The 24999-nt window shown below is 41.3% G+C and overlaps 1 protein-coding gene across 1 annotated transcript in view; it reads right to left on the minus strand.

The window, feature by feature from the left end:
* The window catches only part of MYO3B (myosin IIIB), a 388019-nt gene extending 376758 nt beyond the window's left edge, over window positions 1-11261 (minus strand). Inside the window, exons 1-4 of the mRNA XM_060151181.1 lie at window positions 11246-11261; window positions 10873-10876; window positions 10637-10820; window positions 9769-9903 (exon numbers count right to left, since the gene is read on the minus strand). Of these exons, the coding sequence (XP_060007164.1) occupies window positions 9769-9903; window positions 10637-10820; window positions 10873-10876; window positions 11246-11261 (339 nt within the window). The remainder of the gene's footprint in view (window positions 1-9768; window positions 9904-10636; window positions 10821-10872; window positions 10877-11245) is intronic.
* Window positions 11262-24999: the final 13738 nt, after the last annotated feature.

Raw genomic sequence — 24999 nt, forward strand, 5'->3', positions numbered from 1 at the left:
ACAACAGTATTTGACTAAAAATATAATACAAAATTAGGAATCTTTACAACTAGGATAAAATTACTATCTGTCAGGAATGATTCAGGAAGGAGCCAAGAACAGTGAAGTGCACTGAAGGCTAAAATGGTCCCATGAGTCTGGGATTATATAAGTGTCCTTGGAATCCTCTCTCTACCAATGTCAGGAGTAACTTGTAACTCAACACTGATACCTCTCATGGCCCTAATGTTGAGTACCAGGATAATGTCTTCCAAAGGATTCCACATTCTTTTTATTTCAACTATGTCTTACATGACCCTGAAAGGGCACATAACATTCAATGTACAATCTAATACTCTCTTGAGCAGTGAATGCATTTTTGGTGTCATGATTTGTAAAATAATCTTAAAAGCTAAGCTTTCGACAAATATATAATAATTTTCTCAGGACTCCCCAAATTAGATTTATATTTCAAGTAATAAAAATTGGAGAACTGATCACAGAGTCAAATGATGATTATGAAAGAATGTAGGACATGACATGAGGGAAGTTCTCAACCCACAAAAAGAAAAGCTTTTCTGGGGCTGATGGCATAGAGCTTGGAGAGCTTGAGAGAATAAGATTAGGGTGAGGATGCTCCCTCTTGGGGGTGGTTGTGTAAGAGGATAATGCTAATGAAACCATTTCTTATGAACCTCTTTTTATATGGAAATCTAAGGGGAGACCTCCTCACAGGAGCCTCATGCCAAAAAAGGGGTGTTCACGCTGAGTGGAATGGCAGTAGGGTATGGTGAGGTCCATCAAGGCTGGGATTCTAACAGTTCCCTACAGCCTGCTCATGACTTGCAGGAGATTCAGAACTTAATGCTCCATTTGGGTTCAGGGACAAGGCTACAGTTTGAATGAGAAGGAAAGACAGTGAGTGCAGACCTCACGATAAGAAGGAGTATCAGGGACCTGGGACATGGGGAGACACCAAAGGCAGACAGTAGAAGGACTTAGGGTCACCAGTTGGAGGTCCCTGACCTCACTGCCATGGCTTTACATGACCATTTGCTGTATCCAAATCCAGATATCACCCAGGAGAAGGAAAGATGAACGGGGAAAGAGAAAACCACTAAAAAACTAAGTCCTTATCCAAGTGACTAAGCTTTGAACTGGATTGTGAAAATGGGATACAAATTCCCAGAACTTGCCCCTTCCCAAAGAAGTCACTCTATGGACTAAGTTTAACAGGATAAGTTAAAATCAATTGTCTTCTCTAGGCAGGCTGGGGGCTCAAGAACAAAGTTGGGTTTAGTTATTAAAAAGAAAGTTACGTGCTGGGAAAACTGGACAGCTACATGTAAAAGAATGAAATTAGAACACTTCCTAACACCATACACAAAAATAAACTCAAAATGGATTAAAGACTTAAATATAAGGCCAGACACTATAAAACTCTTAGAGGAAAACACAGACAGAACACACTATGACATACATCACAGCAAGATCCTTTTTTGACTCATCTCCTAGAGAAATGAAAATAAACAAATGGGACCTAATGAAACTTAAAAGCTTTTGCACAGCAAAGAAAACCATAAACAAGACGAAAAGACAACCCTCAGAATGGGAGAAAATATTTGCAAACCAAGCAACTGACAAAGGACTAATCTCCAAAATATACAAGCAGCTCATGCAGCTCAATATCTAAAAAACAAACAACACAATCCAAAAATGGGCAGAAAACCTAAACAGACATTTCTCCAAAGAAGATATACAGATTGCCAACAACCACGTGAAAGGATGCTCAACATCACTAATCATTAGAGAAATGCAAATCAAAACTACACTGAGGGGCTTCCCTGGTGGTGCAGTGGTTGCTGATGCAGGGGACGCGGGTTCGTGCCCCGGTCTGGGAGGATCCCACATGCCGTGGAGCGGCTCGCCCGTGAGCCATGGCGGCTGAGCCTGCGCGTCCGGAGCCTGTGCTCCACAGCGGGAGAGGCCACAACAGTGAGAGGCCCGCATACCGCAAAAAAAAAAAAAACCAAAAAAACTACACCGAGGTATCACCTCACACCAGTCAGAATGGCCATCATCAAAAAATCTACAAACAATAAATGCTGGAGAGGGTACGGAAAAAAGGGAACCCTCTTGCACTGTTGTGGGAATGTAAATTGATACAGCCACTATGGAGAACAGTATGGAGGTTCCTTAAAAAACTAAAAATAGAACTACCATATGACCCAGCAATCCCACTACTGGGCATATACCCTGAGAAAACATAATTCAAAAAGTCATGTACTACAATGTTCATCGCAGCTCTATTTACAGTAGCCAGGACATGGAAGCAACCTAAGTGTCCATCAACAGATGAATGGATAAAGAAGATGTGTATACAACGGAATATTGCTCAGCCATAAAAAGAAACGAAATTGAGTTATTTGTAGTGAGGTGGATGGACCTAGAGTCTTTCATACAGAGTGAAGTAAGTCAGAAAGAGAAAAACAAATACCGTATGCTAACACATATATACGGAATCCAAAAAAAAAAAAAAATGGTTCTGATGAACCTAGGGGCAGGACAGGAATAAAGATGCAGACGTAGAGGATGGACTTGAGGACACGGGGAGGGGGAAATGTAAGCTGGGACGAAGTGAGAGAGTAGCACTGACATATATACACTACCAAATGTGAAATAGATAGCTAGTGGGAAGCAGCTGCATAGCACAGGGAGATCAGCTCGGTGCTTTGTGACCACCTAGAGGGATAGGGAGGGTGGAAGGGAGACGCAAGAAGGAGGGGATATGGGGATATATATATATACATATAGCTGATTCACTTTGTTATACAGCACAAACTAACACACCATTGTAAAGCAATTATACTCCAATAAAGATGTTAAAAAAAAAAAGAAAGTTACCTCTTTGTTCTCAATAGCTTGTGACTGCCCAGTTTATTACCCATTACTCAATCATGAACACAGGGCCTGCCCTCAAAGAGCTCAGCACCAGAAATGGACACATGAGTAATAAGAGTGGCAGGTGGAAGAAAGGGTGTGCCCAAGGGGAGTGTGGGCACCGAAGAGAGAATGGCGACTTCTGTTGTGCTAGGGTGAAGTGGAACAGTCTGGGAATCTTCCCAGAGGACGTTAACACATACAATGAGTTTGAAGGACATAGGACCTTATGGCAGGTGAACAAGAAGAAGAGCATCCCTGGAAAGGGAACACCGTGTGCAAAGGAAGGGAGCACAGAAGAATGAGGGGGGAGGTAGTGTGTCTGTCTGCCTGTGCGTGTGTGTGTGTATGTGTCTATGTCTGTGTGTCTTTGAATTCTACATACTCTGCCACTGTTGGGACAAAGGGACAGAATCCTAGAGTAGGTAGACAGGGAAAAAAAGGGGGTAACAGGGAATGACAGGTGAGCTCTTCTAAGAAGTGTGGGCTTTATTACTATACACACGCATATTATGATACCATAATATACCATTAGATAGGAGTGGTAAGCTATTGACAGGTTTTAGGCAGGAGGTCTGTTCAGATTTCTAGAAAGATGACCTTGGTAGCAGATTGGAGGGTGGACAGAACAGGAAGACACAGGGAGCTGGACACCTGTTAGGAGGTGTTGAAGCAATCGAGAGAAGCAGGGTCAAAAAGTCAGGAGTCCTGAGGACAAAGAGTCAGGGACAGATATGGGGGACTTTTATGACATAGAATCGACAGGAATTTTGTACCAACTGGATAGAGAAAGTTAGGAAGAAACAGAGTCTAGGGATCTTGTGAGTATAAGAATAGCAATAAAGTTCTTTGATCCTCTAAAGCTAAAGGAGCAATAGACATGCAAGGCATTGTAACGCCTTCATCAGAACCACTTCTCAGCCTGGCTCCTGTCTCAGGGAGGCACATGCTTTACTGTACTGCAAGTACACTATTAAAATTCTACCCAGAGAACATTTAAATTAAGTGCTGGGTGATGATCCAAGCTAACTCAACCCTGGAATTTTCCCCTGAAACCTCATTTTAGTCTCTCTCCTGCCCTACTTTAAATCCGGCCATTTCTGCAACAAGAGCCTATTCAGTGGCATTTTATATAGGTAGCCAACTTATAAACTTTCTTCATAGCTCTAGAACCTACGGAGGGACTAAGAGCTGCCATTTTGTCAGCAGGATCAAAACTCAGCTGTGGATTTAAGAACAACAAAAGGATCAGACAAGGTTGGTGCCTTTTGTTCACTAAATGTCAGAGTTTAAGAACTGTCTGACTTGTGGTTCAAAGAAACATATAAATAAACTGCTCAGGGCACCTTTACAGGAAGAAGTCCCGTGAAGCTGATTAGCCCACCAGCAAGGTTTTAAAGGGCAGCCCGTGGGTTACAGGGAAAGGACTTTGGGTACCTGGATATAAAAAAGGAAAGCAAAAAAAAAAAGGAAAGCAGGTATGTACTGACAATTGTCTAATCGGAGTAAATAGTGAGATGGACTGAACATTTTAAAAGCATGACAAGGAACTATATTTAAATACATCAAATAAAATAATCCCCTTAGAGTTGTAAGAAGGCAGCCAAGCCTCTTACCCCACCCCTGAGGGTTGGCACCTGCAGCCTTTTATTCCTGCCCACCCTGCCAGCCATCAGACTCAAATACAGAGGTAGGTCTCCATCCCTGCATTCCTCCCGACGCCCTCAGCATTCAGGAAATGTGGCAGCTGGATGCATCTAGACTTTAACAAGCATTTTACTCCAAACCAAGAAAAATAGAAAAATCATTTACATTCCACATCTATTTTCTAAAACATCATTGAATATTGATTCAATCACAGTACGTGCATTTGCTATGACGGCCATAATTTCAAGCAATAAAATGTTCCTTGCTCAATAAGCCATCAACTTTCCTCCATGTTATTAACGAATGGCCCATGCAACACAATCACCAGACCTTTATTCTAGTCAAAAGTGCAACTTTCAAGTAGGTTCTATACTGGCATGTTGATTTGCCCTAGTCAGATGGCAGAATTAAGAGGAATTTCTTTTCAGTGCTCTTTTGTTTGGTTGACTTTATCTTTCAAGGGTGTTAGGGTCTACAAGACGGCATAAAGCAAAAGTCAAGGATCGTCAAAATTACTCTGGAAGATGCCTTAGGGAGCACCGTGTTGGACATTGCCCACCTTTCAGGAAGGCCAAGCAACATAGTTTTCCTCCACACTGTTGGGAGAGATTGTGTTTATTTTACTGATACCAGATAAAGTCATTGGCCTGCACCTAGAAGAATGAAGACGATGTCACTTGAAACTCTGGAGCTCCAGTCAGGGGGGTTGGGGGGAAAATGCTCACACTATGAGAGGCAGGAGGGCCCCAAGACTCCCGCCTCCCATTTCAGCCTCTCTCCAGGGCACATGCACAGACCGGTGGTTGGGCAGAATTGCTCCCACACCTCAGTTCTTCACGTTCTCTTGCTTTTGCTGAACGCAGAGAGCGCATAAATATCGATGCACCTCGGTTACATTTCACAGTTCTTCCCTTCTCCACTCCCAACTGTTCTGTACTTTCCTCCTGACCCCCAACACTCCAGTGACTCTCATTCTAGAACCCGGTCAGAACCTGCCATCTGAGTCAGTGTTCAGTGCTCCAGGGCTTTCTAACCATCTCTGGCCAATCAAAACATGCCAGAGCTACATTCCAGGCCATCAGTGTCCTGCTAGGACCCTGACTTGTTAACGTGATAAACTTGACTCATGCCACAATATCAGTGGGTGAAAATGGTTTTAAGTGCTAACTTGCAATGATATTGGGGCCCAGACTGGACTTTCTAGGGCCTTATATAAATGCAAAAACTGAACAGAGATATCTTTTTCCCCCTTTCTGGCTTAGATACTGAACTTACACAAAGACCTCTGAGAGGAAAAAACAGGTTAGAAAATAATTATTTTATCTGGTTTTAAAATATAAGGAGGTTTTTTGTTTTTGTTTTTGTTTTTTTTACTTTACATTCTCATTTACTAACACTCTAAACTCTAAACCATTTCTTTTAAGTTGAATGTGATTCAGGCTGAAATAGTATTTATGGGCTGAAGGTTTTATACTGAAAGGAAAAGAGAAAATGTACTTCATGTCTTAGCACATACTAGGTATTTCTTCTGAAATATGGTGCTTTTTTTTTATATGAGGTTTTTAAAAAATTTATTTGTTTTATTTATCTTTGGCTGCGTTGTGTCCTCATTGCTGTGCGTGGGCTTTCTCTAGTTGCGGTGAGTGGGGGCTACTCTTGGTTGTGGTACGCGGGCTTCTCATTGCAGTGGCTTCTCTTGTTGTGGAGTACAGGCTCTAGGCGTGTGGGCTTCAGTAGTTGTGGCTCACAGGCTCAGTAGTTGTGGCTCGCAGGCTCCAAAGTGCAGGCTCAGTAGTTGTGGTGCACGGGCTTAGTTGCTCCATGGCATGTGGGATCTTCCCGGACCAGGGATTGGACCCGTGTCCCCTGCACTGGCAGGCAGATTCTTAACCACTGTGCCACCAGGGAAGCCTCTGGTGCTTTTTCTTAAAAGTCTAATTTCTTATCGTGCTTCATTTAGGTGAGACATAATAGAACTTACAGATTTTCCAAATTTAATATTAATTTAGAATAAAACTTACTCATAAATTTTCCAAAACATTATTATGTATAAGTGTTTTCTGTCCATATTTTTCTCCTATAGTAGGTGTCTGTTATGCAAGAAGGCTTTGGTTTGCTTTCTGCTAACAATTAGTAATTAATTTCTGAAATGACATTTTTATTTGCTTTTGTTTTCAGAGTTGTGGTGATTTAAGAGGGTTATTAATAACATTTTTCTATCCTCAAGAATTGCTCTGTGGAATAGCTTCTCCCTGGTCCTTTCACCACATTCAGGCAAGAAAAGAGCAAAGGCAACATAAATTTAATCTCAATATACAGGATGAGGGGAGCAATATTAAACAGATAATAATTTTATTGTACAAGTCTCCTAAAGCACTCCTAAAAAAGTTGCAGACGGAGCAACGTGGTCAAGGTGCTGTGTGGACTGTCATTATCTTCCAGCTGTGTGTCTGTGTCTGTGTCTGTGTCTGTGTGTGTGTGCTAATTCTGTGCTAAAGCAGTTCCTGTGTAATCAGGAACTGCTGCCATTTTAACCAGAGATTCCAAGTCTGTATTCCCCGGACCCGGCAGACAGCAACAGCACAGGATGGGAGAAAAGTGCTGAAGCGTTGTCCTCCTCCAGTTCTGCCATATAACTCGTATGGGACCATCGGCATGTCACTCCTTCTTTGGGTCTCTGTTCCTCAGCTGAACACTAGGAGAGTGACAGAAGGAAGGCCGAGGTCCCTGTCAGTTCTAGGAGCCCAGGAATCCCTGCGTCTACAAGCATACTGGAGGTACTGGACATACCTACCCCAGCTGCCTGGCATGGATGGCCCATTCCTGGACAGAAAAGACTGAGGACATCTGGTTCCCCATGCCAGCAACTTTGGCATGGGCCAACACAACCTGCAAAGGGCATAATATCAGCATATTGTATTGCTGAGGTATGAATAATTCAGTGTGCCAGGGCAACCTCATTATCTGTACTTAGTCACCCTGAAAAAGCAAGAGACAGTCGCAGGGGAGCATTTGCACAAGGCTCAGTTCATAGTTCTGGGCTCTTTCTCATCTTTCAAGGCCATGTGTGGCCCTTTCTGGCTGCCTTGGCTGTGCCTGAGGGACTAACATTTGGTCACTCCTCATCAGTAAGAGCAATTATTCTCCAGGTGGTGGCAGGTCTGAGCAGCCCACCTACTCTCCTGGTAAAATGGAGGGAGGGAAGGTCCCATTTCAGGCCCTGGAAAATCCCTGGAAGTTCAGTTTTCTATATCCGAATGCAGAGTCTTTGAGTCGGTGGTAAAGTGGAAAGAAACTAAAACTTCTCGGTCACTGTACTTACATTATTAAATTATAATGAAGTTTAAAACACTGAGATCTTACAGAGCTTAAGAAGAATACAATCAGGGCTTCCCTGGTGGCGCAGTGGATAAGAATCTGCCTACCAATGCAGAGAACACAGGTTCAATCCCTGGTCTGGGAAGATCCCACATGCCGCAGAGCAACTAAGCCCGTGTGCCACAACTACTGAGCCCACGTGCCACAACTACTGAAGCCCACGTACTTAGAGCCTGTGCTCCACAAGAGAAGTCACCATAATGAGAAGCCCACACACCACAACAAAGAGTAGCCCCCGCTCTCCACAACTAGAGAAAGCCTGCATGTAGCAATGAAGACCCAACGCAGCCAAAAATAAATAATTTTTAAAAAAATTTTAAAAAAAGAATACAATCAGAGACCCTAGAAACAATACTTTCCATATCTCATGAAAATGAGCATTAAAAAATTAATGTTATTCTAGAGCTTCATTGGCAGGATAAAATCTATAATATTCCCAGGGAGGGAGTGGGGAATAATAAAACCCAAAAGGTGATACTATGAGAATATGTTATGTGACTTAACCAGCCAACTAAACAGACAAAGATGATTTCTGAAAACCAAAACCCCTTACATCTTTATATTCTGAAGAAGGCAATTGATGTGACAGAAATGTTCCCTGCAGATTATTCCATTTGAATACAAGTGAATTCCCCATATATTGTTGCCATGGCAGCCAATATATATTGCCTCATGGCCAGGCCCTCCCAGAGCCAGGTGGAAAGTTTTCGACAAGAGACCCCAGACAGTGAATTGAGGTCTGATTTCTCCTTTGTTGCTTCTCTTTTAAAGCTTTCACACATGTCCCCGTGCTCATGGATCACACATGTGACCTCAGGCATGGAGGCTGGTTCAGAGGGGCAGAGTCCAGGACAGATCAGGGTAGACCTATACCCACCCTGAGGCAATACAATAGACCTGTCCTAATATACTAATTTCATATGTTGTCATTGTGTCTTTGCCATGTTAGTTCCACGGAGGAATTGTATTTGTGGGGAAGGGACTCTTTTGCATCCAGTTACACACATTCATTCCCATTAAGAAGAAAAAAGGCAAGACTACACTGGATATAGTGGTGCTCCCTTCAGATTCTCTCTTCAAAGCAGACGCTGCCAGGAATATCAGCTGCTCCCTGCTCCCAAGTCCCAGCGGCACCTCTCACCAGGAATAGTGCCCAAATACAGGGAACTGCCTCCCCCAAGGCCACACCCCCTCCCAGGGTGGCATGCACCAAGTGATTGGCTCTTGTAGAGATAAAATCCAGGACAACCCTACAAGAGGATCCCAGGTCTTCTTCTCCCTGAGGATGGGCTGAGACCTCTGCAACCACACTGATGTTTAATGTCTCCCTTGCCCAATCCCACCTTCCTTGCACATCTAGCTCCTGTAAGAACTCTCCAATAAACATTCCATACACAATTCTCAGAGTCCGTTTTCAGGAAACCCAACCTAAGATGAGGATAAATGAACATGAATGCGCTGATTCAAACTTGGCAACCAAGTAAACCTTGGGTTAACAATTTTTGAAAATGAGTTGCATCAATTGGAACATGTTTTCTGTGAAATTTTCCCAGCCTAGGGTAGAAAATAACCTTTTCCAACTGTGTTCCTGTATTCACTGAATTAGAAGAAGATTATTAAACCTTACAAGCAGAGAAACGTGCACGTTTTCAGCACACAGCCTACCCATAAGAACGTGGAGAACACCACATCTGGTAAGGTACCTGTGCCATGCAGGAGAGACCGCCTCCCCAGATGTGCATCTTACACTATTTAGGCAACAATGAGTCTGCTCACCTCTGGTGCTCTGTTTGAATTGCTGGTTACCCAATGGGAGCCTCTTACCTCCAGGACCAGCCACAGCTGTCCTCCCACACCGTGATCTGCTTTGTAAAACATCCCATAAAACTTTACAACGTTGGGGTGATTCGGAAGAAACTGTAAAATGTTGTATTCTGCCTCAATCTCCTCATCCATATCCTACACAAGGTAAAAAGTGCATGCTGGATTCAGTATAATGTGCGAGGAAGGGTACAGGAATGATATCACGATCAAGTAACCATTTAATAAAGCATATGTAGTCTGTGTTTTTAATGTAATCATTACCATATCTTGAAAATACCTAACAATGGACATTCAGATACCAACTAAAGCCTTCTGTTATATCAATAAATGTCTTAATTATATATTCTTAATAATAATATCATAAATATCTTTTTTAAAATTTAAAAGTGTCTGAATTTTCAAAGCAATTAAGGAGAAGTAGCTCAAAAGAACCGAACCAGGATAGGACACTTATAACTTCACTGTGGTAAACAGTGCACAGCATTATAGGCTCAGTATTCAGTGCTCTGAAATAGGATGCCAGGCTAAGATGACTGAATACCACAAGTCTGGGTCACTTTGTGACTTACAGAGAGATCAGCCTCTGTATAAACCTAACAAATCACTCTTTCCAAGAGAATAACATTTGAAGAGTCCAGGGGACCAAAATCAAAACAATAGTAAAATGGACAGAAGAGAAAATCAAGGGAAGTTTTAACTCCAAATGGAGTCCCTTCATTCAGATAGGCTAAGGAGTCATAACTCATTTTGAGATTTCATGCCAGGTTTCATTATCCCTAGAAAATCATCCCCAGAACAAAGAAAGAAGTTGAAAGCTCAGTGTGTATGAAACACTATATTGTAGTTATAATTTATAACTGTTACTTACACTGATTGGATCTAGAATTTTTACTGCAGCCAGGCTCCCATCTCTCTTGTTAGTTACTTTGTAGACCTTGCCATAGGTGCCTTTACCTATGGTCTCTACAATTTCCCAGGTATCTGTGGGATCTGGAAGCGATTCAAGTCCAAGCATCGTGGCACTGTAATGAAACAATCCATACAGATGTTTCCTAGTGGGAAGAAAAGTTTGTTATGTGCAACAGATCACAGGATTAGTGGCACTGGGCTTTTGAAACAAGAATATTTTTATTTCTTCAGAATACAATGGCACATTAAAAGGATCACACACCATGATCAAGTGGGGTTTATCCCAGGAATGCAAGGATTCTTCAACATATGCAAAACAATCAATGTGATACACCATATTAACAAACTGAAGGAGAAAAACCATATTATCATCTCCATAAATGCAGAAAAAGCTTTCAACAAAATTCAACACCCATTTATGATAAAAACCCTACAGAAAGTAGGCATAGAGGGAACTTACCTCAACATAATAAAGGCCATATATGACAAACCCACAGCAAACATCATTCTCAATGGTGAAAAACTGAAACCATTTTCTCTAAGATACAAGGCGGTTGTCCACCCTAACCACTATTATTGAACATAGATTTGGAAGTTTTAGCCACAGCAATCAGAGAAGAAAACAGAAATAAAATGAATCCAAATCAGAAAAGAAGAAGTAAAGCTGTCACTGTTTGCAGATGACATGATACTATACACAGAGAATCCTAAAGAGGCTACCAGAAAACTACTAGAGCTAATCAATGAATTTGGTAAAGTAGCAGGATACAAAATTAATGCACAGAAATCTCTGGCATTCCTATACACTAATGATGACAAATCTGAAAAAGAAATTAAGGAAACACTCCCATTTACCACAGCAACAAAAAGAATAAAATACCTAGGAATAAACCTACCTAAGGAGAAAAAAGACCTGTATGCAGAAAACTAAAAGACACTGATGAAAGAAATTAAAGATGATACAAATAGATGAAGAGATATACCACATTCTTGGATTGGAAGAATCAACATTGTGAAAATGACTCTACTACCCAAAGCAATCTACAGATTCAATGCAATCCCTCTCAAATTACTAATGGCATTTTTCACAGAACTAGAACAAAAAATTTTACAATTTGTATGGAAACACAAAACACCCCACATAGCCAAAGAAATCTTGAGAAAGAAAAACGGAGCTGGAGGAATCAGGCTCCCTGACTTCAGACTACACTACAAAGCTACAGTAATCAAGACAGTATGGTACTGGCACAGAAACAGAAATATAGATCAATGGAACAGGATACAAAGCCCAGAGATAAACCCACACACATACGGTCACCTTATTTTTGATACAGGAGGCAAGAATATACAATGGAGAAAAGACAGCCTCTTCAATAAGTGGTGCTGGGAAAACTGGACAGCAACACATAAAAGAATGAAATTAGAACACTCCTTAACACCATACACAAAAATAAACTCAAAATGGATTAAAGACCTAACTGTAAGGCCAGACACTATAAAACTCTTAGAGGAAAACATAGGCAGAACACCCTATGACATAAATCACAGCAAGTTCCTTTTTGACCCACCTCCTAGAGAAATGGAAATAAAAACAAAAATAAACAAATGGGACCTAATGAAACTTAAAAGCTTTGCACAGCAAAGGAAACCATAAACAAGACCAAAAGACAACCCTCAGAATGGGAGAAAATATTTGCAAACCAAGCAACTGACAAAAGATTAATCTCTAAAATTTACAAGCAGCTCATGCAGCTCAATATCTAAAAAACAAACAACACAATCCAAAAATGGGCAGAAGACCTAAATAGTCATTTCTCCAAAGAAGATACAGATTGCCAACAATCACATAAAAGGATGCTCAACATCACTAATCATTAGAGAAATGCAAATCAAACCTACAATGAGGTATCACCTCACACTGGTCAGAATGGCCATCATCAAAAAATCTACAAACAATAAATGCTGGAGAGGGTGTGGAGAAAAGGGAACCCTCTTGCACTGTTGCTGGGAATGTAAATTGATACAGCCACTATGGAGAACAGTATGGAGGTTCCTTAAAAAACTAAAAATAGAACTACCATATAACCCAGCAATCCCACTACTGGGCATATACCCTGAGAAAACCATAATTCAAAAAGAGTCATGTACCAAAATGTTCATCACAGCTCTATTTACAATAGCCAGGACATGGAAGCAACCTAAGTGTCCATCAACAGATGAATGGATAAAGAAGATGTGGCACATATATACAATGGAATATTACTCAGCCATAAAAAGAAATGAAAGTGAGTTATTTGTAGTGAGGTGGATGGACCTTGGATCTGTCATACAGAGTGAAGTAAGTCAGAAAGAGAAAAAAAAATACTGTATGCTAACACATATATATGAAATCTAAAAAAAAAAAATGGTTCTGAAGAAACTAGGGGAAAGACAGGAATAAAGACGCAGATGTAGAGAATGGGCTTGAGGACACGGGGAGCGGGAAGGGTAAACTGGGATGAAGTGAGAGAGTAGCATGGACATATATACACTACCAAATGTAAAATAGATAGCTAGTGGAAAGCAGCTGCACAGCACAGGGAGATCAGCTCGGTGCTTTTTGACCACCTAGAAGGGTGGGATAGGGAGGGTGGGAGGGAGACGCAAGAGGGAAGAGATATGGGGATATGTGTATACGTATAGCTGATTCACTTTGTTATAAAGCAGAAACTAACACACCATTTTAAAGCAATTATACGCCAATAAAGATGTTTAAAATAAAAGAGTATTTTTATTTCTTAACCAGCGACCTTGTGGTACTTTTCTCTCTCTCTCTCTCTCTTTTTTTTTTTTTAATTTCCCCCTTCTATTTTAAGTAGATTTTTTTTAATGAGGGATATGAAGCCTTCTTAAGGAATGGGGGTAGAAGATGGAGGGGTGGGCAACATGACTCTGAAACATCTTGAAAAACACAGTTCTAAAAAGGGAAATTATATCCACACAGCAGGAGGGAGTAAAAGGGCCAAAGAAGATGTCCAGTCATGACCAGACAATTGTCGTTCTAAGTTGCGGACTGGTGGCTGCTGCTGCAGGGAAAGTAGCTGAAAGCCAGGGGTCTGAGACTATGTACCCAGGTTATAGTAACCTTGACCAGACCTCTCTGATGGTCACTAGAAACTAGTGTCTACGTGCAAAGTCTGGGCTGTTAAGAAGGAGGATCTGGTGCCTGTACCAGGCACTGAAACCATGTACAAACCCTTGTGTCCCTGTCCTTTGAAGCAGAAGGCTTATGTTTAGTCTTCCAGGTCTCCCTTGAGTCTCAAAAGACTGGCTCAAGAGTTAATGATTAGGAAATGTGAAGATGTAGAAACAAAGAACAGCTGTTGGGCCAGGAAATTGGTAACAATTTAGACTATAAATCCACCACATAGCAGAATCACCAAACTCCTAGTTCCCTGAAAGGTATGGACAAAGGCCTGACACACATTCTTAAGCTGTTTTTACAGGAAGCAGAGCCCCACCAGATGAAAACTGCTGACCACAAGAGCACAGACCTTGGACCAGTTGAAACCAGAGGTTGGTATGCTTGAAACTTCACCTTGATGCCAACCAATCCAAGAACTGTGCACGAGCTGATCACGCACCCTGCAGCTCCCTCCCTCACACTGCCTTTAAAACCCCTTCCTTGAAAGCCATCAGGGATTTTGGGTCTTTTGAGCATGAACTGCCCATTCTCCTTGCTTGGCGCCCTGCAATAAATGCTGTACTTTCCTTCACCACAACCAGTGTCTGTAGATGGCTTTGCCATGCCCGGGTGATCAGACCCAAGTTTGGTTTGGTAACAGCATCAGTCAGTGCACAGTATCCATTGCCATCCAGGTCTTGGGTCCTGCAAGGATTAGCCAAGCCCAGATCCCATCCATACAGCAACAGCCTACTGTGGGAACCACACTGAATGGTTAACCAGAAGCTGCAAACTCACTCTGCCTTAGCAGTACTATACTGAATAAGGACATGGCCCTGTGGAATTTAAGTACCAGCAGCAAGCTTGGCAGGCAAACAAAGTCACCTGAGACTGATCCCACGAAAAAGTCCCTTCAAGTGTAGTTACTCCAAGGCTAGAAGAGGGGTCCCAACCCTAGGCTGCTTCTAACCCCAAGGGAGGGACCATCAGCTCCAACACAAACAGCCACAGCATCCAATCCCCATGCTGTGGCTTGGTGTCCACCCAAGGTGAGCACTTCTGCCTCATGCTGGGCAATCCAATTTGCACTTCTAATTCTAATTATCTTCTAAACTGCATTCTCTCAAGACACAGCCTTTTGACTTGGAACAAAAATCCATTATTTAACCCTTACCCTTTCTGATGGGGGCATTTCAAAGATATTGAAAACCATTACCAAAACAAAACAAAACAAAATCCCAATAGCTGTTGTGTTGATACTGGAAGGGAATCTGTCTTTCCAGAGTTCACCTGGCAGGCATACCGTGCTCTAAAGGGGTCTCCAACCAGCACCTCAAGAACCCAGGCCAGGCTCACACTGAGTTGAGACAATGACCCTAAAAGGTCGGCTGGTCAAATGACTCCTGCCTTTCATCCGCTGGTTTCAAGATTCTAACTAACTCTAACCTTTCCTCCTGGCCAGTGTTTCACAAAATCCATCTTTCTCAGCAAATGCCTCACAATTCTTGCCATATGTGTACATTACCTGTGCTATTAGTTACTAAATACATTTAAATTATTTGCTTTTTCATATAAATAAATGTCTTTTTAAAAAAATATTTTGGGCATGCCGTGCAGCATGCAGGATCTTAGTTCCCCAACCAGGGATCAAACCCATGCCCCTTGCAGTGGAATTGTGGAGTCTTAACCACTGGACTGCCAGGGAAGTCTCACAAATGTCTTTTAAAGGCACTTTATATCTCTACCCTAAATCATTTGCCATATATCAAAATTAACAGCAAAAAGATGATTATGCTAAAAACAACAATTGTTCAAGTCCAGCCAGATACTGCGGCCCTCTGTTCTTTTGCAAAAAGGGAGATCATGGAGTGATGGGGTAGAATTAAAGCCTAGTACAAACTTTTCCCTTAACGTCATCAGAAGACGTGAAAAAGAATTAGCAAGGGAACAATTTTGTCACTATGTGATTCAGTGTCCTTTATTGCAAGATCACCAAAACCTCTGAACACCTTGAGAACTGCTCTAGGCTCTGCTTCTACAGGAGCAAAAAGCAGGACCAGCAGGGGGTGCTGGTCAAGGCCAGACAAGTGGGGGTGGGGAGGGTACTGGGATGTCCTTCCTGGAGAGAAGAATCTGGCCCATCAACCTAGACGGGATTACATTACACTTACCAGGACAGTCCCTGTTTCCCCACTTGCATCTGGGCTCAGCGCCGTGACACAGAGGCGCTAAGTCAGACTGCCTTCATGATCCAGGCCCTGCCCTGACCAGACTGGAGACCTGCCCATCTCTCTGGGCCTCAGTTTCTTCATCAGCACGCTGGGGCTGCTGCTGCCACCCACTTCACAGAGTTGCTATGAGGCTAAGGGGATGAAGATAAAATAAAGTGAGCACAGTGAGTGCCCGGCCAGTGTCACCTGCCATCGCTAAGGCACGGCACCAAATTCTGCTTTGGAATAGGCAAGGCTTAACACAGTTTCTTGCTCTGTTTTATTTTACCCTTAGCCACAGACAAAATGAGAACCATATTCATTTTGCTCCAATCAGTTATCAGTTTCAAACAACTGGCTGGAATTCGGTGTGTGCAAGTGAAATTAAATCATACCGTGTGGCAGCAGGAGAGGACCCTGGAGGCCATTGAATCAAGTGGTTTTTCTAATGATTTGGGGCCACGAGACCCTTTTGTTACATTCAATCTCACTTAGAAGGCTGATGGATAAGCAGGGCCACTCTGGCTGAGAGAGGCTAGGGAAGCAAGTGCCTGCCCTGTGCCTTCCGTGGGAGACCAGCAGGGTGAACAACCACCCTGGTTTGCCTGGGCTGCTCCGTTCAGCACTGCAAGTCCCACGTCCTGGGAAACCTCAGAACTAGGCAAACCGGGATAGTTTGTCGCCCCAGTCTCTGGGATCTCCTCTGAGCACTATTAGAAAATCACTGGTTAAGTACCCTCTACCACCACCACCTCACCCCCTGCTCTGGGCTAAACTGTATCTCACCCCCTCCCCACCCCAAATTCATATGATGAAGTGTCTTGACCTCCAGTACCTCAGAATGTGACTGTATGTGGAGACGGGGCCTTTAAAAAGAGGCAATTAAGGTAAAATAAAGTTATGGGGCAGAGGGGTAGGGCAGGAGTTAACCCGAATCACCAGTGTCCTTAAAAGAAGAGAAGAAGGCACAGTCATGCACAGAGGAGAGACCATGTGAAGACAGAGGGAAGGTGGTCATCCACAAGCCAAGGAGAGAGACCTCAGAAGGAACCGACCTTGCTGACACCTTGATCTTGGACTTCTAGCCTCCAGAACTGTGAGGAAGTAAATTTCTGTTGTTTAAGCTACCCAGTCTGTGGTACTTTGTTATGGCAGTCCTAGCAAACTAATAGACTTTTAACTTACAGATGAAGAAACTGAAGCCCAGATTGGTAACAGGACTGTTTAGGGGAAGTACAGGAATGGGAATCCAGGCCTCCCTAGGCCCAAGACCTTTGTTCCACAGAACAGAATGAAGGGAGTCATCTGATTAGCAATGGTTCTGACCAACTGCACCAAATTTGGAAAAGTTCTGTGCAGGAAGTACCCTCCCACATGGAGGTCAAATGCCTCATGGACCTAATGGACAGCACTCTCTGCTCCCTGCAAAACAAGAAAAACTCACCAGAGGGATTCCTCTACAGTTGGCACCAGTAATGGGTGAGCAGGAGGCACGCTCGTCAGGTCCCACTGCCACACCCATCATGTCCATCCGGACACTCGCAGACAAGGTTAAATAAAGGTGCAACAGAACAGGTGCACATTAATAGGGCTGCCAGTCTTCTCTCTTTAAAATCAACACCCGACTCTATAAGCTCTCTGATGATTAACAGCCAGCCCGAACAGTGGATGCTTATATAGCCCTATAAAGATGCTGATAATTGCTCGTGGAGGTGGCCCTTCAGACAGCCGAAAAGCCGCTCCTGGCCAGAATGTTAACCTCAGGGTAGACTGTGCTTCTGCCCATGTCTGTGTTTGGGGCCTCATGCAACTAGCTAGGGGTGACCAAAGAAGGGCCAGGAGCAGTCTGGAGTGAGAGGGATGAACCTGGGACCTCAGCACTCTACAGAACCCTCAGAAGTCCCCTCAGAGGTACCTGGGCTTCCTGCAGTTCCCCAGATGGGGCCTCCATCATTTATTTGGACACAAAATAAAAGGGTGACCTCAGGAGACTAGAAAACTCAAGTTACATGGGCTACTCTCATTGCAAAACAAATAGAAGGACGAATCTATCTGGGAAGAGGTGAGTGATGGCATTTGTCAGCACAGAGGAAACTCAGGCAATTTACACACCAATTCAGAAGTCCCATGGGCCTGGACGTATCTGTGTGTGTGGCTGTTCTAGGGTGAAGACTTGATGAATATGCTTTGATTTTGCATGTAACGGTATTACGGAAGTCAATGCCACAAAGAAATTTCTGATCAAAGTCACTACTCTCTCAGAGCAAGATTCTGCTGTCTCCCATCTTCCTGTGGTATCTAAACCCTCCCACTATGGGGAAGGTCCCACTATGGGGATATCTTTCACCTAGGAAAGATATCCCCATCCAGTAAATAAGGGTAACACAGGTATTAAAGGAATATTTCCCTATCTTTGCCCACACATCACTATTAACCAAATATCTAGGAAATACCCAACTTCTCATTACTTAGGCCAACAGAGAGACAGACACACAGATAGATAGACAGATAGATAGATATTTAGTAAGAGAATTTAAACGACAAGGTCCTGCTGTACAGCACAGGGAACTACATTCTATATCTTTTAATAACCTATAATGGAAAAAGAATCTGAAAAAGAATATATATATGTGTGTGTGTGTGTGTATATATATATATATATATATATATATATATATATAAAAAACAATCACTTTGCTGCACACCAGAAACTAACACATTGTAAACCAACCATACTTCAACAGAAAGAAAAAAAGAGACTTTATTCTTGTGGTAACAGAGTCCCTTGGAAGTTAAGAACAATAGTCTTTTTCTTGTTTTGTTTTGTTTTGTTTTTAGAAGGCAAACTCCTAGAGGCAGAGGCCGTGTCTCTTTGCAGCAGTTGGGAAAGCAGTCTGTCAATAAGATTCTTTCTGTTGATAAGTACAAATGGACTAAAAATGACCTCTGTTTGCAACTAACAGCAAGGGCAGGTCTTGCTCCATCACAGAACACCTCAGCTCCAGATCCCTTTACCGCAAGAGAGGGGCACCTTGCCCAGGTTACACTTCACACTGCAGTGAGAAGTTTCCCATATGGCTGTAAACTAATAGCACACCTGCTACTTTATCTTATCAGGATTGAATGTCTAAAGACTTCCTTAGGAGTTCTGGTTTCAATTATCAGCAAAGGATACACTTTTTAAAATAAGTCAAAATATTCCATGCTTACGTTTTATCAAACATTACACCATAGAGATTTAAATTCCATACACTTCTAGCATCACAAAAAGAAAGTCAGGCATTATACATTGGTCAAAAAAAAATTAAACCTGAATCTAATCAAGCATCTAGATTACCAATCTACAGGAATAACACAGGTCAGGGCAACATGCTAGGCAACACCATAGGTGTACAATAAGCAAAATCCAGACTCTAAGTAAGAAACTCTCCAGACAAATGACCCAACTTCTTCAAAAACTAAATGGCAAATAAAAATAAATAAACTGAAAGGGATAACCTCAGGATTAAAATTAAGATACATACCAAACATGAAATAAAGGGTGGATTCACAAAAACAAGCTAAAGAAATAACAGTTATGAGATCGTTAGAACACCAACTAGTTATCTGATGGTATTAAAGAAACATTGTTAAATATGTTTTAGCTGTGATAACTGTATTTGTGATTGTGTTTTTAGTCCTTATCTTTTAGCAATGCATCCTGAAATATTTACAGGTGTAATAATATGCTGTCTGGAAAAATATGAGTGGAAAAAATAAGGGGCATTCATGACGCAAGATTGACCATGGGGGAACCTAAGTACCAAGATTGAACCTAAGTACATGAGGGTTCATGGTAATGTTGTTTACTTTTGTATGTTTTTCAATTCCTTATTTTAGAAATTATAATAAGTTTTTAAAATTCTGTGTAATTAACATATGTCAGTGTACATTCTAGTATTCCTACACATGGTCAGCCCCACCTCCCCCTGAACTGTCTCCCCACTACCACCCTGGATGATATTCTAAAAAGTCTCTGGACAGCTTCATGTAAAAGAATGATATTAGAACAGTCTCTAACACCACACACAAAAATAAACTCAAAATGGATTAAAGACCTAAATGTAAGACCAGATCCTATAAAACTCCTAGAAGAAAACATAGGCAGAACACCCTTTGACATAAACTGCAGCAATGTCTTTTTGGATCCATCTCCTAGAGTAATGGAAATAAAAACAAAAATAAACAAAGGGGACCTAAAAGCTCTTGCACAGCAAAGGAAACCATAAACAAAATGAAAAGACAACCTAGAGAATGGGAGAAAATATTTGCAAATGATGCAACCGACAAGGGATTAATCTCAAAAATATACAAATAGCTCATACAGCTCAGTATCAAAAAAACAAACAACCCAATCAAAAAATGGGCAGAAGATCTAAATAGACATTTCTCCAAAGAAGACATACAGGTGGCCAAACGGCACATGAAAAGATGCTCAACTAGGCACATGAAAAGATGCTCAACATCACTACTTCTTAGAGAAATGCAAATCAAAACTACAATGAGGTATCACCTCACACTGGTCAGAATAGCCATCATCAAAATGTCTACAAATAAGAAATGCTGGAGAGGGTGTGGAGGAAAAGGAACCCTCCTACAGTGTTGGTGGGAATGTACCACCAACATTCCCAACCAATGTACCAATGTAAATTGGTACAGCCACTATGGAGAACAGTATGGAGGTTTCTTTTTTTTTTTGGTATCTTTTTTTTTTTTTTAACATCTTTATTGGGGTATAATTGCTTTACAATGGTGTGTTAGTTTCTGCTTTATAACAAAGTGAATCAGTCATACATAAACATATGTTCCCATGTCTTCCCTCTTGCGTCTCCCTCCCTTCCACCCTCCCTATCCCACCCCTCCAGGCTGTCACAAAGCACCGAGCCAATATCCCTGTGCCATGCGGCTGCTTCCCACTAGCTATCTACCTTACTACGTTTGTTAGTGTGTATATGTCCATGACTCTCTCTTGCCCTGTCACAGCTCACCCTTCCCCCTCCCCATAACCTCAAGTCCGTTCTCTAGGAGGTCTGCGTCTTTATTCCTGCCTTACCCCTAGGTTCTTCGTGACATTTTTTTTCTTAAATTCCATATATATGTGTTAGCATACGGTATTTGTCTCTTTCTTTCTGACTTACTTCACTCTGTATGACAGACTCTAGGTCTATCTACCTCATTACAAATAGCTCAATTTCGTTTCTTTTTATGGCTGAGTAATATTCCATTGTATATATGTGCCACATCTTCTTTATCCATTCATCCGATGATGGACACTTAGGTTGTTTCCATCTCCGGGCTATTGTAAACAGAGCTGCAATGAACATTTTGGTACATGACTCTTTTTGAATTTTGGTTTTCTCAGGGTATATGCCCAGTAGTGGGATTGCTGGGTCATATGGTAGTTCTATTTGTAGTTTTTTAAGGAACCTCCATACTGTTCTCCATAGTGGCTGAACCAATTCACATTCCCACCAGCAGTGCAAGAGTTTTCCCTGGAGGTTTCTTAAAAAACTAAAAATAGAGCTACCATATGATCCAGCAATCCCATTCCTGGGCATATATCCGGAGAAAACCATAATTCAAAAGGATACATGCACCCCAATGTTCACTGCAGCACTATTTACAATAGCCAAGACATGGAAGCAACCTAAATGTCCATTGACAGACGAATGGATAAAGAAGATGTGGTATATTTATACAATGGAATATCACTTGGCCATAAAAGGGAATGAAATAATGCCATCTGCAGCAACATGGATGCAACTAGGGATTATCATACTAAGTGAAGTAAGCCAGACAAAGAAAGACAAATATTATATGATATTGCTTACATGTGTAATCTAAAAGAAAAAATGATAAAAATGAACTTATACACAAAACAGAAACAGACCCACAGACATAGAAAACAAACTTATGGTTACAAAAGGGGGAAAAGGGGGGATATAAATTAGGATTTGGGGATTAACATATACACACTACTATATATAAAACAGATAACCAACAAGGACCTACTATATAACACAGGGAACTATACTCAATATTTTGTAATAACCTATAAGGGAAAAGAATCTAAAACAAACAGATGTATATGTTTGTATAACTGAGTCACTTTGCTGTACACCTGAAACTAATACAACATTGTAAATGAATCTTACTTCAATAAAAATAAGTTAATTAATTTTAAAAAGTCTCAAAGTTTCATGTGGGCTAGAACTTTACTCATGTAAGAAATAGTAAACCACTAATATAAGACCCACAGAAAAACACCCTGGCATTTCATTCTAAAGCACCCACACTCATATTGTCAGAAGGTCACCTTCCCAGTTCACCTCTAGGTGACTGAGGCACAGTCAGTCCCCCTCGGTGGCTAATGTCCCAGCCCAAGCTGCCGCTAAATGCAGAACTGTAGTTAGGAGAAACTAATGAACCGCTGAATGGCACAGGAAAATCAATAGGCAGAAGGCAAGTCACCTTCTTCTGCCCGTCCAACTCCTGTTCTTTTTTCCTGAAGGAGGAAGAGAGAAACATCAATATACAGACACCGAAATGAACAAAAAGATCTGTGATCTTTTCATCTGGTCCCTGAAAAAGAAACTGCCCAATGGCATGAAGCTTAACCTGCCCAAGGCTAAATGCAGAGTCACATACCCACTAAGTAGCTGGGTGGGTGGCCCCTAAGCAGCAGGTGAAAGGCCTAGAGGGAAAATGAAGGATAGTCCAAGGTGAGCCTTGGCTTTGGCAATAAAAGGAAGCCACGGAACAAATTTCACACAGTGCCCTTAAAACTGATATGTTTAGTGAAAAAGAAGGAAAAGAAAACTAATCCAAAGGAAAACGGTACCCCTAATAAACTCCCTGCTCATTCACCTGTGTCTTTTTAGAGGCCCTATGAGCTGATATACCACGAGGGGTCAAAAGTAAATAGATGAGCTCAGTTCTTCCAAGGTTGAAGTGGGCACTAAACATCCTCACTGTGAAGTGTGGCCATTTTTTCCATGTCCTACTGCTCTTCCCTTGTGCTTTGCCCATCACCTCTGTGGATTAATCAAAAACTAGACTTGGTGATTCCAAGGTGACTGTACCTCAACAATAGGTTATAGATTAGACCAACTTACCATAAAATTTATTACTTATGCATTTAGTAAGTAGTTATTAAATGCCAATTGTATGCAAGCCCTGGACTAGGATCTACAAGAAATATAAGGAAGGATAAGAAGATCAGCTCTGCTTTTAAGGTTCTAAACTTGTTTAAGAAAGCTTTATAACTTTTGGGGTAAGATGGAAGAGTGAAGTCAGGTACCAAGTTTCCCTAAAACTAAGTGAATGAACATTGTTAACAGAAAAAATTGATATCCAGCAAAGAAAACAAAACAAAATGTACAGCAGTAATCAAACAGAACAAGGGATACAATTTCATGCCACAATCTTTGAAAAGTATCGTTTGGGGAAAGTGAGAGATGGAAGATACCAGGAATGACTTCTCGTCTCAGCCCAGCTCTCTCTCTTCTCCCAGAAGTGTGGTGAGTTTGGGAGATGGTGATTGGACAAAATTCTGAAAAACCTCATTAACACTCCCTATTTAGAGAGAAGGAGAGACAGAGGGTGAATTAGCAGCAGGGAAGTGGGTCCAGGCTCATCACTTATATATGCAATAAGAATTTAGTAGGAACCTTTTGCCTACATTACTCAAACTAAGCTTTGTGGGTCATTAAAAGAAGTAAAAGAAATAATCAGGCTCTATTCTAAAACAAGTTACATTTCCAAAGATATGTAGGAAAAGATGCCTCCTGCCAAGGAGAATAATGCTAGCACAGCATTTTAAACAATATTTTGGAAAGAAAAGCAAAGTCAATATCCATCAAGCGTGACTGCCCCTAATGTCCAATACCTTGTACTTCAGAAGGCAAAATGAACAGTCCAGACAGACAGACGGCTCCTGGTAAAATTACTGAATATAAACGATAGATAGAATTTTTCAGGTATAGAGGAGACACACACACACACACACACACACACACACACACACACACACACACACACACAAATACGTACCCCAAAACAAAATGAAAAGCAAACAAAACAGAACAAAAACTCAGGCTTCTCTCCACATCAACACTCAATACTCAATAGAGGAAAATCTGTAATCCACCTGTAATATATGTGTACAAAACTCTGAGAGAGAAAAAAGTATGAACAAATATTTTTATATTTAGCCAAAGTGTTGTTCAAGTATAAAGACAACAGACATTTTCAGACATGCAAGAGCTCAGTGACTGCATGAGTCTTACTTTAAAAAAAAAAAAAAAAAAGACGAGTCCAAAACCCAGCAAACAAAGACATAAATGTGGAGCTCTAGTAGAAAGCCTGATAGGGATTTCGGAACCTATTTATATTTAGAAACGATGCAAAGCAGCAGTATGAAGTACATTTACAGAGAGAACTGTTATACATTTCAGTAATAAAAAATAATAATAAACCAAATTCAGGGGAGGGGGAAAGTTTCTCTACTTTCTAAAGATGATAAATCAAGAAACTGAGATTTAAATATACTATTTAAAATTATAAAATTAACCAAGTGAAATGACAATATTGACAAAAGTAAGCAGAAAGCCTATGTGTTAATCTTCTCACTCATGTCACTGAGTCAGTAAATAATTGATAAATAAAGGTTAAAACCACTCTACAAAGTTATAAAAGGAATCTCTGAAAGACCAAAAAATAGACTATAAATCCTTGACATTATCATTAAAATGTACACTTACTCATAAAGACACATATGTATACCATATGAAGAAAAGACAACCCATGAGGTAAGAGACAGGGGGAGCATTAAAGATAGAAAATATAATGTAAGTTAAGAAGCATTAAGAATGTAAACATTTATTATATCAATAAATATAGGATTCTTTA

The sequence above is a fragment of the Lagenorhynchus albirostris genome, chromosome 6 (genome assembly GCF_949774975.1).
Source record: "Lagenorhynchus albirostris chromosome 6, mLagAlb1.1, whole genome shotgun sequence".
NCBI classification, from domain to species: domain Eukaryota; kingdom Metazoa; phylum Chordata; class Mammalia; order Artiodactyla; family Delphinidae; genus Lagenorhynchus; species Lagenorhynchus albirostris.